Source organism: Alexandromys fortis, unplaced genomic scaffold (genome assembly GCF_014885135.2).
Source record: "Alexandromys fortis isolate MF-2015 unplaced genomic scaffold, M_Fortis_MF-2015_v1.1 scaffold_4, whole genome shotgun sequence".
NCBI classification, from domain to species: domain Eukaryota; kingdom Metazoa; phylum Chordata; class Mammalia; order Rodentia; family Cricetidae; genus Alexandromys; species Alexandromys fortis.
This window is the reverse complement of record NW_026067944.1, coordinates 1474772-1488720: the sequence shown is the minus strand read 5'-3', so window position 1 is coordinate 1488720 and position 13949 is coordinate 1474772. Positions and strand designations below refer to the sequence as shown.

At 49.7% G+C, this 13949-nt stretch overlaps 1 protein-coding gene across 4 annotated transcripts in view; it reads right to left on the bottom strand.

The window, feature by feature from the left end:
• Gata6 (GATA binding protein 6) overlaps positions 1–9739 on the bottom strand; it is a 32057-nt gene extending 22318 nt beyond the window's left edge. The window contains exons 1-3 of one of the 4 annotated variants that reach the window (XM_050148806.1): positions 9592–9739; positions 7120–8273; positions 3211–3377 (exon numbers count right to left, since the gene is read on the bottom strand). In XM_050148806.1, coding sequence (XP_050004763.1) covers positions 3211–3377; positions 7120–8236 — 1284 coding nt within the window. In that variant the 5' untranslated portion in view covers positions 8237–8273; positions 9592–9739. The other 3 variants (XM_050148809.1, XM_050148808.1, XM_050148807.1) reach the window with 3 other exon arrangements.
• Between the last annotated feature and the right edge of the window lie 4210 nt (positions 9740–13949).

The window sequence follows — 13949 nt, the reverse complement described above, 5'->3', positions numbered from 1 at the left end:
CCCATGGTGGCTGCTCCTCCAAGAATTCAGGTTTCCACTTACTATTGCTGACAAATTAGATTTCCTGAAAATTGCCCCAAACAGAGCTAAATTCTGGAACACACCAAAAAATACAACCCCCTGCAGCCTGCTCGGTTGTCAAAATATGAGATGTGAGTCACAAAACACAATCAGAGCCACCAGTGTGCTCAATGGCTTTGGCCGTCTAAGAACTGGTAATAGCTACATCTATTTTCCAGGCACATGTAGAGAAAAATCAACCAGAAACCATAAAAAGATGAGTGAGAACCAGGCCGGTGGCAGAGCACAGCTTTAATCCCAGCACCAGGGAAGCAGAGGCAGACAGTCTGAGTTCTAGGCCAGCCTTGGCTACACAGAGAAACCCTGTCTAAAAAAAAAAAAAAAAAAAAAAAAAATAGAAAGAAAGAAAAAATAGGAATAGAAAAAAAGAAGAGCGAGAAAGAAAAGCTGAAGATCTTTACCTGTAACTGTCGTTCTGGTGCCTGAATTGTGTCTGTTTCACAAGAGTCAAACACATTTGACACATTCTTTTAATATTAAACGCTCTTTTGTATACGGCGATTTTTCATATAAATAGTTAACTGGTATCGCCAGGGGGGCCCTGGCTAATGCTACCCTTTATAGCCCTAACATTCTTGAAGAAATATATTTCCTCCATTCCTTACATAAGCTTGTGCAAGGGATGAAAACAATGGAACCCTCTCTCAGAAAGACAAAATATGATTTTTTAGATTACCCAGTATAAATTGTTTAAAATTATTAAAAACAGGCTGTACCAATACCACATCTTATACATAATTAATATATGTTAGTATATATATGCTTATCTATATTAAGCAAAAATGTGGGAATCAAAGCAAATTTTAGGTGATAGAACTCCAAAAGTTCCCAGGTTCGGTTCATTTTAGAAAAATAACAATCCATTTTATAAAGAATAAAGATGTTGGGTATGCACTGGATATTCATGGGTCAGAGAATCGGGATTCCAAGTTTTTTTAAGATAAATAAAATTGATAAAACAGGGTTTTGGATCTATAGCTCACACCTACTCTATAAAATCAGAGGCACTTTCATGAACCCTACAACATTCCTAAGAACTCGGAGCTACTAATTCTCAGAATTCAGAGTGCTTGGCTGATAAAACTACTTGACAAAGAGCTTTGCTAAAACAACAAAAATATTAGCAAAACCTTACACTCCAGCAGAGAATTTTCTCTCCCCCTTCTTTGGGGTTTCTCTACATAAACATGAAATTAGTGAAGGGGGCAGGATGACTGCTCATGAACAGGTCATTTATGACAGTTTCCAGTGGAATTTAGAGCCAGCATGGAGCAAATTGTTATCAGAATTTGCCATTCCAACAAAGAGCTTTATGATCGTCAACTGCAGATCACAAGTGAAGGCAGTCTCCATAAAGATGTGAAATGAAGGTGGGTGAGCTATAAACCGCCTGCTAACAGCAACCTCGGTTCTGTTCTTCACTGACAAGGAATTCAGGCTACACCATAAACCTCTTATTACAAGTTCAAATTCACGGTGATTGGGTGACTGGCTCTGTCCTGCTGGTTTAACAAACTGGAGTTCGATACTTTGTTCTGAGAACCAAGCCAGAGCTACCAAAGCTATATAAGCCCACAAGGAGAACTAATTGATAGTGACACGCCCTACAATTGGTATCATTTATAACTCATTCCCAAAGCCTATTGACTGACCTTGGTTACTGCCAAGACACCTGCCACAGAAAGAAAACTAATTGATTCACAGACATTTAAATTGTTTTTCTTGTGGATAACAAGTTTTACTGGTAAGTGCATGAAATAAATGGCGCTATCGAAATACAGTGCCTAGTTGATCAAATTTGTAATTCAACAAGAACCTAAAAAGCTACTTACTACTCGTCCACCAAGTTTTTGCCTAGTTTTGAAAAACAATGTTACCTTTCAGAGCTCAGCTAGAGCTCCACAAGAATAAAGATTTCCCTCCAGAAAGTAATGGTTCATTGTCCACGCTTTAAATGAAAGCAGGAGCTTCCAGGGAATAGTTTCTGGCTACTTTCTTTTTAGAAAAAATACATAAGGATTACAAAAGCTGGTGAGTTGGTCACACTCTGAATTTAAGGATACCCTTTAAAGAAACCCTAAACTGGAGAAATTGTACCACGTAAAGCACATTCCACTTAAATTAACCTTAGCTACTTTATTTTAAATGCATTAAAAACAAAACAATCATAAAACTAATTGCCTCTTCTTAAGGTGTCAGACTTAGGTTGTGACGCAATTTTGCTCTAATCTAGTTAACACAAACAACATGTATAGCATTTGTTCTGCTAATTAGAGTATAACAATTAAATAAATTACCTGGGTCCTTAAGATGTCTGGCATCTAATTGCAAAGCATCTACTTTAAATGGCATTTAGAACACCGTCAGTTGGGACTAGAAAAGGTTAGTATTAAGGTGCAGCTCAAGAAAGTTTTCTTTTTCATTTCAGCTTTAAATGTCCTAACAAATGACTACTACACAAGCTTAATCGCAGAAAAATTGAGAATTCCCCATACTTATTTTAAAAGATGGTAAATGTTTGAGTTGGTGAACGTTTACAATTTGAGACGTTCAAGTTCTGTGCCGTTCTCTGCAATAGTCAGATTTCAAAATAACTAGTGTTCGCCATACTCAGGGCAATTTAAAAGTCAACAGGGCTCTCCAAGGAAAAGCAGCTGCCCCGGAGAGGTAGGCTGTGCTGACCGCGGAAGAGTGGGGCTTCTGTCCGACCATTTAGGCACTGAAATCAGCCCTGAGGACACAAAGTCGATCATCCCTTGCCTACGTTTGCTGAGGACGTTACCTGCAGCCACAGTTTGAGTATCCATTATGTACACTGGCTAAGAGTATCTCAAGGTAAATATGTATCTGTACTTTTTAAAAATTATAAAACAAAAAGCGGCAGCACAGCAGCTGAAGATGCGATTCAGCAGTAGACACTAGTTTGCCTTGTGTTTTTCATTCAATACCTGGTACAGGGAGGGAGCGGAAGGGAGACTGCTACCAGCCTCACTTTTCTTTCTTTTCTTTTCTTTTTTTTCCCCCCTCCTTAGAAAGAACGCTAAGGGGTTCTGGCGAGAGGGCTTGGGGAGGGGTGCGGAGAGGGGAAAGTGGAGGTGTAGCAGGTATGTACCCTGCGGTGACACTCACCACGCGCTTCTGCGGCTTGATGAGGGGCCGACTGAGGCCGTTCATCTTGCTGTAAAGGCCGCACGCATTGCACAGGTAGTGGCCTGTACCATCTCGTCGCCACAGCGGCGTCTGGATGGAGCCGCAGTTCACGCACTCGCGACTTTCGGACAGATCCTCCAGCAGATCTGTGGGGAGATCGAGAACCAGAAACCAGTGAGGTCGCCCGCCCCAGATTGGTGATCAGAAGTTTGAGGCGTACCCCTGGCTCCCCAAGGCACCAAGTTCTGGCCTTGGTCGCCTAGGATCAGCTGACCACTGTCCCACACTCCAGGGTCCGTCCCCACCCCCACACACGGTGGGGCCAGTAGAAACCCCAGCGAAGTCAGAGGCCCTGAGAATGAGGTGACCGGGAGAAGATCACTTGGGTCGCCTTACTGCTCTTCCCGGGCTGTCTAAGGTAAAACTGAGGTCGTCCTAATTATAAAATGCAACTTATCAAACCCAAGCGAGCTTCGCAACAATCACTGATTGCTGACCTCCCCAGGACTCACTGCCCGTTAATTGTTATCAAGCAATTTTAAAGTATTTTTGTGCCCATCACACTTCGTCTTACATGTCTTTTCTTCCATTAAAAAACGCATTTAAAATACTGTTATTAGCGCTTATATTGATTAATTATAATTATAAATAAGAAAATAAAGGCTTTTCTTGTGGAGAGGAAAGGCAGATTATTAAGCACGGAGAATACATTTTCTTTTCATGTCACGAGGATCTAACACTGAAATATTCTGATTTCTATCTAAAATCTATTTTAAATATGGTTCTATGGTTCTTCTTAGCAGACTGCATATTTTAAACATGTATTTTAAATATAGGTTTCCATCTTTTCAGATCATGTGGTTAGTTTTTGGAATTTGAAATTAAGCTAAGGCTAATTAAAAACAAATTGAAATAATCTTAATTAACAGAAATGATTGCATCTGCTATTCTCCTCAAGGGGGTAAAGCGTGAAAGAACTTCAGTTCTCTAAAGCTGAACGCTATCACACGTAGACTGTGTAAGAACGGATATGGCTATGTGGAGCCCTTTCTGCTACAGGGCTTGGACATTTTCCGAGCAGTTGAGTCACTTATAAAGGTGAATGAACACTGTGCTTTGGCCTTTTATTTGAAGAGTATCCTGCCAGCATAGCGCTATGTCCCCCACTCCCCTGATGTTCATAGTTTGTCTACAGTCAGTAAGGTGGTAGGGATATCTAAATATGGTTTTAGCATTAAAATGCTTTTACCATTAATTTCGACCTTACCAAAAGAGTGTCCTTCATTTCTAGAGTTATATCTTAGATGTAAAGGAAACTAACATCCCACACAAGTGAGTTCAAAGTTTTCCTGGGGACACTGGAACTTAAAACACATCACAAAGATTTATTCTTCTCTGCCCTAAAAGCCACTATTGACCACGGTAATCAGTAAAATACTCAGGACTTCAAGGACACTGAAGTTAAACAAGGCATTTGTCTTTGCTGTTGACTTTAAAATGTTACCTATAAGAGAGCCAGCCCCTCTTCTAGAGTGGGGCATTCCCTGGAAAAACCCGGCCCTAGGTCTGGCCTCATTCACTGGGCTAGGAACAATAAAAAGGCTCCCTAGAGACTGTGTGGATGCCCTAGGTAGAACATAGTCCTCTGGAGACCCAGAGATAAAATTTCAAGTTCTAGGAATTTAACTAAATAATAAAAAAAAAAATTCTAGTTCCCTTTCTGCCTCTTAGCAAGGCCCAGACAGCAATAATTCTAAAATGACGAAAGAAAATACACTGTAACCATAAAACCTGATTTCACTGGAGGTTGGCACCTCTATCCTAAGTGGTCCCTTGGGGAGCTCCTGGGAAGTGACAGACTCTAATCAGGTGTGGTGACTTGGACTCACCAAGGAATGGCGCTCAGTAGGAGCTTAAAGAAGTCCAGGGATGGGGCTATGAGGACCTACGCTCATCTCAGTGTGAACTACTTCAGATCTAGCCACCAGGCAAAGGGTACAAAGCAGGCATGCAAGAAAACTCAACTGTGAGACTGACAAGAGTCTACCTCCAAATGTGGATGATGATGATATTATTATTATTATTATTATTATTATTATTATTATTATTATTATTATTATTATTAATGGGGAGACAGGAAGATGGCAGCAAATTCAAGGCCAGCCAGTCAAGAGCTACACAGGGAGATCCTGGCAGAGGGGATCAAGGTGAAGACACAGCAATGCCTGTGTCATAAACTTGAGGCCACCCTTCTATCCAGCTCTGCCTTGGTTGCTGCTTCTTTTCTTAGCAGACTGCAAAACCTGTATGTCGGCCTTCACTCCAACCCTTTTTAAGAACTGCTTAAGTCTACAGATTTTTCCCTACTCTGCAATGCTCAGAGAAGGGTGAGGGAGTAATCTAGGAAAATATAGTCTAATTTCAAAGCCAAGACACTTCTATGGTGCCTGTGTCTGCATTTCTCAAAGGGGTTCACTGCTCTCAGCATCTAGAGATAGGATTCTATCTCTGATCTCTGCGCAAGCTATCTCAGTCAAGTGAGGTGGCGCAGGCCTAGAGAAAAGGAATTTATAGAGAATGTTAAGGTGTGTTCAAACAACAGGCAGGGCAGAGGGGTGGCCTCAAACAGAAGGCACCCGGTCCCCACAAACTCACCCCTGACAAAAGCGCCACACCCAAGTCACAACTCCCTACTCATTCTTTGAAAAATTTTAGTTTCCCAGTTTCTACCCTCGGGAGCTAAACACCCCAAGCCACAAGGGCACAGAATCAGGATCCTTCCTAAGGCTCTTTTCTAGCCAGGCAGGAAAGGCCCGGGAGTAAGGGGGTGGGGGGCTGAAATACCCCATCTCCTGGCCTTTCCCAATGTGACCATCGAGGCCCCGAGGCCCCGAGGCCCCGTTCAGATGAGGTTCTCGTTTGGGAGCCGCTAGACTTCCTGAGCACAAGCTGAGAAACCCTCATTCAGTCTAACACATGAGGTGCCCTGAAAGGACTGTCCCTAAACCAAAGTGGAGAGGGACTCCCAGAATGCAAAGCTTCTTTGGACCAGTATCCTCCGTTCCTCCTAAGACCAACTATCTGCCCTCAAAAACATTGCATTTTTTTCTGACAGAAAAAGTAGTTAAGTGAAGTGAAAGCCCGGGAGGAGGATTTATGGGTGAACTCGGGGCTTTAAAAAAGGTGGCCAAGGAAGAAAACAAGCCTGCCTCGTACCTGCCCTTGCTAACAGCGGGACCATTTTCAAAATAAGGTCTCTCTAAGGTAGTTGACGATAGTCCCTGGCACTGAAGAGGGTGGTGTAACTCGGCCCATCTGGCCAAAGGGAGCTGCATGCCCAGTCCCACCCAGCAGATGCCAAGCCTGCACCAGCTATCCTTAGGAATAATATCAAGGCTGGCTGACCTAGGTCTCTTCTCATCTCCCCCTCCCCTCCCCCCGTTGCTTGAGGGAACCGAGGCCTAGATCTTGGGGCTTTGGGTGTCCTATTTAAATACTCTCGTCCAAAGAAGCTCCTCAGCAGGCACTGAATAATGAATAGACTACCTAATCAAGAACCCAATATTCCAAACGCTACCCCTGGAATCTCACTCACCCAAACCAGACAGGATATATGTGGAGCTCTGACCCCACAGATCTCTCAAACTAAAGGGCATGTTTTCTCAATTGTCCGGTCTTTACTCAAGAAGCTTCCCCCGCCCCGTGCACCCCATCCCACCCCCAAGGCCTGAGAAAAAAGATGCGCTTTCACTCTTTCCTGAACAAAAGTATCCCCACACCGTCAACTGCTAGCCCGAGTATGCTGCCACCTCTGGTAAACAGCTGTTTCAGACGCTCCTGCGCCCCACGTCCCTGGCCCGCTCTCCCACACCTCGGCGCGATTTTTACCTGCGCTGGGGCCTCGAGGTACCGGAAGCGGGGCTCCTGCGCGGCTCTGTAAGCTGTGCAGCACCGGAGTTTCGAAGGGTCCAGCTGGCCAGGCGGGCGTCAGCGGTGCACCCATGTAGGGCGAGTAAGTCGGGTGGTGGTGATGGTGGTGATGGTACGTCCCGTTCAGCGGCCGCGCCGCGGACAGCGAGCTGTACTGGTGCTCCCGGCCGCCCATGGCCGCCAGGCTGCTGCTGCCACCACTCACGCTGCCCGTGCCCGCGCTGCCCGCAGCCACGTAGCCCCCTGGGTCCCGCGCGGCGCCGTTGGCTATGGGCGGGCTGGGCGAGTAGGGGAAGCGCGCCGAGGCGTGCGCGCTGGCCGAGCTCGCACCTCCTGGCCCCGCTGTCCCGCCGCCGGCTGTGCCGCCCCCGCCATACGGGGGACTGTCGGCGGAGGCCTGGGGCCAGCCCGGATGAGCTCCCGCACCGCCGGCGTGGTTGCTGGGCCCACTTCCCGCTCCCTGCAGGTATGGCAGGCCGGGCAGCATGGAACCCACTCGCGTGGTGGGGACGTAGACCGGAGAGCTGGCCGCAGCCGCCGCCGCCGCCGCGGCAGCCGCAGAATGCACGAATCCGCCGGGCGCGCCGTCGTAAGCGGCCGGCCCCTGGCTGGACAGGGCGGCGAGGGTCTGGTACATTTCCTCGGGTTGCTCGGTCGCGAAGGGGCTCAGCTTGGCGCCCCGACTGGACCACAACAGCTTGCTGGCGGTAGCGGCCTGGTCGAGGTCAGTGAAGAGCAACAAGTCCTCCCAACTCGACAGGGCGTTCCCGGGGCCAGGGACCCCGGGCGCCGAAGGTCCGTGGGCAGCCGCGAAGGGGTGCGAGGCGTAGGGGCTGAGCAACAGCGAGCGGCCCGGAGGTCCCGCCACCGCCTCGGTGTCGAGCTGAGGCGTCCTGCAGTTGCTGGCGCCGCAGGGACCACGATTCCCGCCCCGGGAGCAGGAGGAGGACGAGGAAGAGATCGGGGATGGCGGGGAGGAGGGCTCCCGCGCTGGAAAGGCCCCAGAGTCGCCGGCGTCCGCTGCAGCGGCCCCGAAACGCTTTGGCAGGCACCAGACGCCGTCAGTCAAGGCCATCCACTGTCAGGCGCTGCTCCAATCTGACTTTTGGTTCCTGAGGTGGAATTGAGGAACAAGACAGGGAGACTATAGATAAAGTGGGTTTACCAAAAGCGTGGACGGTCTACCAACACGCTCCACTCCCTCTCCCAGCTTAGGGCATCCCTTAATGATTCTGCATCTGCCCCGTGTTTGAGGGGGTTAGAAAACGGGAAACAAAATCTGTAGCAGCCACAGGGTTCTCGACTACCAATGTGCCCTCCTCCGTCACCCAGGACGCGTGTCCCCGAGCCCTCCCAGCCCACCACTCGATAGCATCCTTCCTCTGTAAGGCGCGCCACATCCCGGGAGTAACCACGAAGCTGACTGAGGTTTTCCTTCTACCCCAGCTTGGCTAACTCTTGATCAATGACACGAAAAATTTCATGTGTGTCAATGCTATCTCACCCTGCCTTCTGGTAGGTGTCCCTCTCCTAGGACGCCTGTGAAAGAGTTCCGCGAGTGAAAATAGCTAGCAAAGGCAACCTGTCCCCGAAAACGAAACCGCCGCTTTTTCTCAGAGCTTCCCGGACCTCGCTGACCAAATCCAACGCGAGCTCTAGAAAAAAGCCACCAGTCCAGAGAACGTGGGACGCCAAGGCAGACGCAGGAGCCCAGAAAGTAGTGTGGGAAACCCACCCGACAAAGCCTCACACCTAACCGCGTCCAGGCCGACCGACCGCACACCTTAGACGCGGATCGTGTCACTACCACCAGCCCGAGCACTCACGCCGGGCAGGCCACCCCCGGCCCATCCCGTGGTCAACCAGAGGGGAAAAGCCAACCCGTTCCGGAATTGGACATAGCAGGGTGGAGCAGAGCGCAGAGAAAAGGAGGGGGAAACAGAGGAGGGGAGGGGGTGAGACCGCCCCAAAGCCGTGGCCACCCCTAAGGGGAGAGCAGGGAGAATGACAGGAGACTTGAAGGGGGTGGGAAGCCAGGCCGGCCTCTACCCGGCTGCTTTTCCAAATCACTTCGGCTCATCGGAGATAACCACACTAAAATTAATGCCCACGCACAGACTCGGGCAAGATAGCAAGAAAGAAGTTTCTCTGCCCACTGGACTACGGGCTCCCGCCCCTTGACGCTGAGATAACTCGGGAGATAAGGCTGTGGGCAGATAAGCACTGGGGGGGGGGGGGGGGGGGGGGGGGGGGGGGGGGGGGGGGGTGCCTGGTCCGCGGTGTCCCGGGAACCTGGGAGTCCCGGCCATCCTCCGGGAGTCAAGGAGGCGATCACGGCCAGAGAAAGGCCGGGAGTGCTGGAGGCCCTAGGGCCTGCGACTGGTAGGGTTGGAAGGAAGAGGGGGTAAACAAAAGAGGAAGCAGCCGAACCTCGGGCGAGCGACGTGCGTGAAGAACGGCAGCGGCGGAGAGTGCTCCCGAGCGCGGAAAGAGGCTGAGGGCGCCGGCGGGAGAACGCGAGTCCGGGGTCTGCAAGTGGTTGCTGGCGAATAAAAAGGAGAGAGGAGGCGCCTCTTACTGCTCTGCCGGAAAACTGCAGCCTGCGTTCCTGATTGGACTCACCGAGCTCTAAACAAACAGCGCTCGCCGAAGGGTGCCAGGCTGTGTGTGGGTCGGACCTGCTCTCTACGAGCGGCTGGGTGTGGAGGTGAAGAGAGGGAGGAGGGATGGGGGGGGGGGAGGAGAAAAAAGAGGGTGGGGAGGGGACGGGGAGGAGGAGGGGAGTGCGCTGCCCTAGCAGACAATAACTGCTAGGCAGCCTGCGGGCGCGGGCTGAGCAACTAGCCCTGTCCCCAGAGCGAGGCAAGTCCACCAAGGGGGCGCCCAGCTCGGGGACACCAGAGGGTGGTGGAGGCAACTGCACGCCCAACTTGACCGGCGACCCATAGTCTTTCAGCGGTGGAACACATCCTCGGGTCCCCAGTTTTACACACACACACACACACACACACACACACACACACGTCACACCCGGGGCAGAAGGGGGAGGAAAACTAGGCATGGGAGGTGCTGAGTCTTTGTAGCCCCTCACCGACCGCCGCTGCTGACAAGCGCGCCACCTCCTAGGTCAGCGCGCCCCTAAAGTCAGTGGGGAAAATGCCCAACTGGCCTTCCTATCTCCCCCCCCCCTTCCAAATTAAACCCCTCCTCCCCGCGCGTAGTTGCTAGTGACTAACCTTAAACTTTCCCGACCCTATTTCGGGATGCTCATGTAGTGGGGGACCGTTTGGGATCCAGGGTGTCATCTGGGAAATGTGACCTTGTGCACACTCCTACCTCGCCCCTGATCTTAAAACACACACTAAATTCCTGGGAGGTTTCGCAGAGTTCAGGACGACCTTCTCCAGCTAGCCTTTGGGTCGTGGTGCACCGAAAGGTTAAATCTATGAGATGTGGGGACCGCCATGAAACACTGTCGTATCCAGGGACACCAGAGTGGTTGTCGCGCTCACTCTGAGTTTTCCCTGGACTTGAGGTTACTCAAAGACAACACGTTGGGAAGGAGCAGGGTACCTTTCTGGGACCCAGAGAGAAACACCGTTTCTCCACCCCCAAGTCTCTCTCACACACACCCCTTAGTAGCTACCTCCAAACGGTTATCACAACTGTGTAAAACTGGTACGGCCCTTAGCTGGCCAAGGACTGGAAACGAACACTGGCGGGGTTATCAGTGTGGATCTGTCAGCAGCGAGTCACGCACTGTTCGTCCCCAGGCAGCAGCCGTGATAAACGTCTTGTTCCTTCGGGCTCACAAAAAGGATTTCTTCCGACAAGCTGGACACCGGAAGATTGTGGAAAGAGAATTGAACAGGAGGAGCTCCCTTATAGAAATGGATTTTTACACACACACGCCAGGTAAATCAAAGTAAACGCTTTCTATAGATCTCTCTGAAAGCGTTTGAACTGTTTTGTTTCTGTCGTTTTAGTTTCGTTTGATATTTATTTTCGTTATTTTTCCGATTAGAGAAAGGAGAGGAGTCCAAGCAAAGCTGAACATCGAGTCACGGGTGCGCTGTGAAATACGATTTCGAGAGGGTGTAAGACCTCGTTGGGAAGGGGTTCTTTCCTTGAACTGTACCTGTAAGCTGGCAGAGAAGGGTCAGGGTCAGAACTTGCTGGGGAGGGGGAGGAGAACTCCTAATTCAGGAAGTTAATGAGAATTTTGCGTTTTCATTTCTTACTGAAAATTCCGGCCAAACACTTCCGAATTTTAAATCTGCTAGCAACCGTTCTAACTGCGTCACTTTTTGCCCCCCTCCCCACTCCCCGTCACTGGAACTAAAAGACTGAGAGATAGAAAACTCTGGAATGGAGACGCTAGCGGCTGGACTAGGACTCGGAGGTTTTGAATGTTAACCCGCACGGGGTCGAAAGGTACTACCACAAGAGACTGGCAAGGCATGGCCCAAATCCCACCACAGGTTCCAGAGGCTTGCTTTGGGTTGTTGGGTAAGTTCTGAGCAAATTTTAAAGCGGACTGGGTTCTACGAAGCTCATTTGTACGCTATTCATTAACTCTGGACAGCCTTTTTCCTTTGAGTTCAGCTGTTCAGAAATAACGTCTCAAGTTTGCTCTTCCAAGCAATTTTTACAATTCATTTTTACTAAAAATAATGATTTATCTAAGTAAATTTGGCGTCGTTGCTGTGAACGGCCTTCAGGGCTAAGTGAGACCGAGTCACTTAGAGTGGGCGCAAGCTTGATTCTTGTCCCGGGTTTTATTTTATTTTATTTTATATTTTTATTTGAAAGTTCGGGGTTGCCCTGCGTAAATTTTCTAGTACAATGTAACACACACACACACACACACACACACACACACACACACACACAGAGATTTGCTTTCCGGAAAGCCGCTAGGCAGCTGAGCCTAGGGAGCACACTGCCCCTGGCGCCTCTGGGACAGAGGTGAAGGGCCCGAACCATATTGACAGATTCGACAACGTTCGGGTTCTAGGGGCTCGGGTACAGGCCCTCAATTCTATCCTTCACATTTCCAAACATTTTAGTAGTGTCCCCAAACAAAGGAGGAAGATAGATCATTGTTTTTCCTCTCATGGCCACAAAATTCACTTTAAAAAAAAAAGAAAAAAAAGAAAGAAAGAGAGAAAGAAAGAAAGAAAGAAAAAGAAAAGAGAAAGAAACACAGAAAAAGAAAAACTGGCTTTCCGAAAGAGAAATAGGTTAGAGAAATAATTTCTCATGTCAGCTAATGTAAAAATCAAACTGTTTAACCCGATCGGCTGACTAAAACAAGACCTGAGCTGCCTGGAAACTCACTCCAGTTTGCTACTTTCGGACTCACGGACTCTGGCAACGACACCCTTGCGGCAAAGGGAAGTTTCAAAACCGTCCCCCCCCCCCCCCCCCCCCCCCCCCCCCCCCCCCCCCCCCCCCCGCCTCAGGCTAGCCGCTCCTGGGGAATGGAAGGCCAACAGGATCCAGGGTGCTGAGGGAACAGAAAGCACCCCAAACTAGCGGGAATCCCAAGGTCTGGAGATGGTCCCCATCATGTCCCAAATAACTCCTAAAAGTTTAAGTGTCTATGTTTTTTTGCTTTGTTATGTTTTGTTTCTCTTTCTTTTCCATTTTCTTTTGCCTCTCCTGTCTTCCCTTCCCAGTTTTGCTAATCTTCAACGAAACCTTTTCGCACAGAACTATTTCGCCCTGAAGAGCAAGCCCTCCAAGCGAACCTTATTCCAACCTCCGAAAGAGAGCAGGCTCTGGGGCATTACCCCCCCCCCCCCGCCGCCGCCGCGCTCATTTATTTGGGCCGGGCCACCCCACCAGTCGCCTTTCAAATCTAGCGGGAACGCAGCAGCCAATTGGGCAGGGGGCGGGGGCTCTGTAGCTGAAACGGAAGGGGTGTTTGGGGACTTGGTGGCGCTTGGCTTCCGGGGGCACCACAGACCTGGGCCTGGACGCGTGTCGCCATACACCTTTGGCCTGCAAACTCAAGCTTGTCATTTTACGAAGCTTCTCTCTGTTTCAACGTCGATTCAGAAAGGAGAGAAAATATGCACGCAATTTCTGTCTTAAACAAGGTTTGGATTTTAGATATAAAAATATTAGGCTGAGGCTATAATTCACTGGAAAGTTACTTATTGTGCAAGGATGCAAGTTCGATTCCCACGCACTCCAAAATGAGGATATACACGTGTATTAAAAGAGCCTTGTCGATTATACCACATTTCTTACTGTCCTGGGGATTCTTCCACCCAACGATACAGGTCACCTTGGCTCTCCCCCATTCTCCCCAGTGTCCCAGTCCAGTAAAAGGGTGGACTGTGTCCCCACATGGAACACCAGAATACTCTTAAGCTTGCCTTTCCTTCCCTCCCTCTCTCCCTTCCGATGCTTCCTTCTTTTTCCTTTCTTTCAATCCCGCTTCTCCCCTTTCCTTCCGCCCCTTTATTCTTAATTTCCCATAAACAAACAAAACCGCTCCAGACATGATCAGGTGGCGGTGGAAGAGCGAAGGTCTCCCCAATTTCTGGTGTGGGTCCCCCTCCCACTTGGCCTGGGGAATCAAACCACGCAAGGGACCCCGCCCGGTGCGCGCCCAGTCCGGGTTGACCCCGGCCAGCGGCCACTGACTCAACGCCGAGGTGGGCTCGCAGCTGCCCAAAAGGTCATCGCGGTGGCACCCCTTTCCGTGCGCTGTTTACGTGACTTAATGTACTTCTTACGCGGCAGTTGGGCGCGGTGGCGATAAGGGGGGAGCCAAG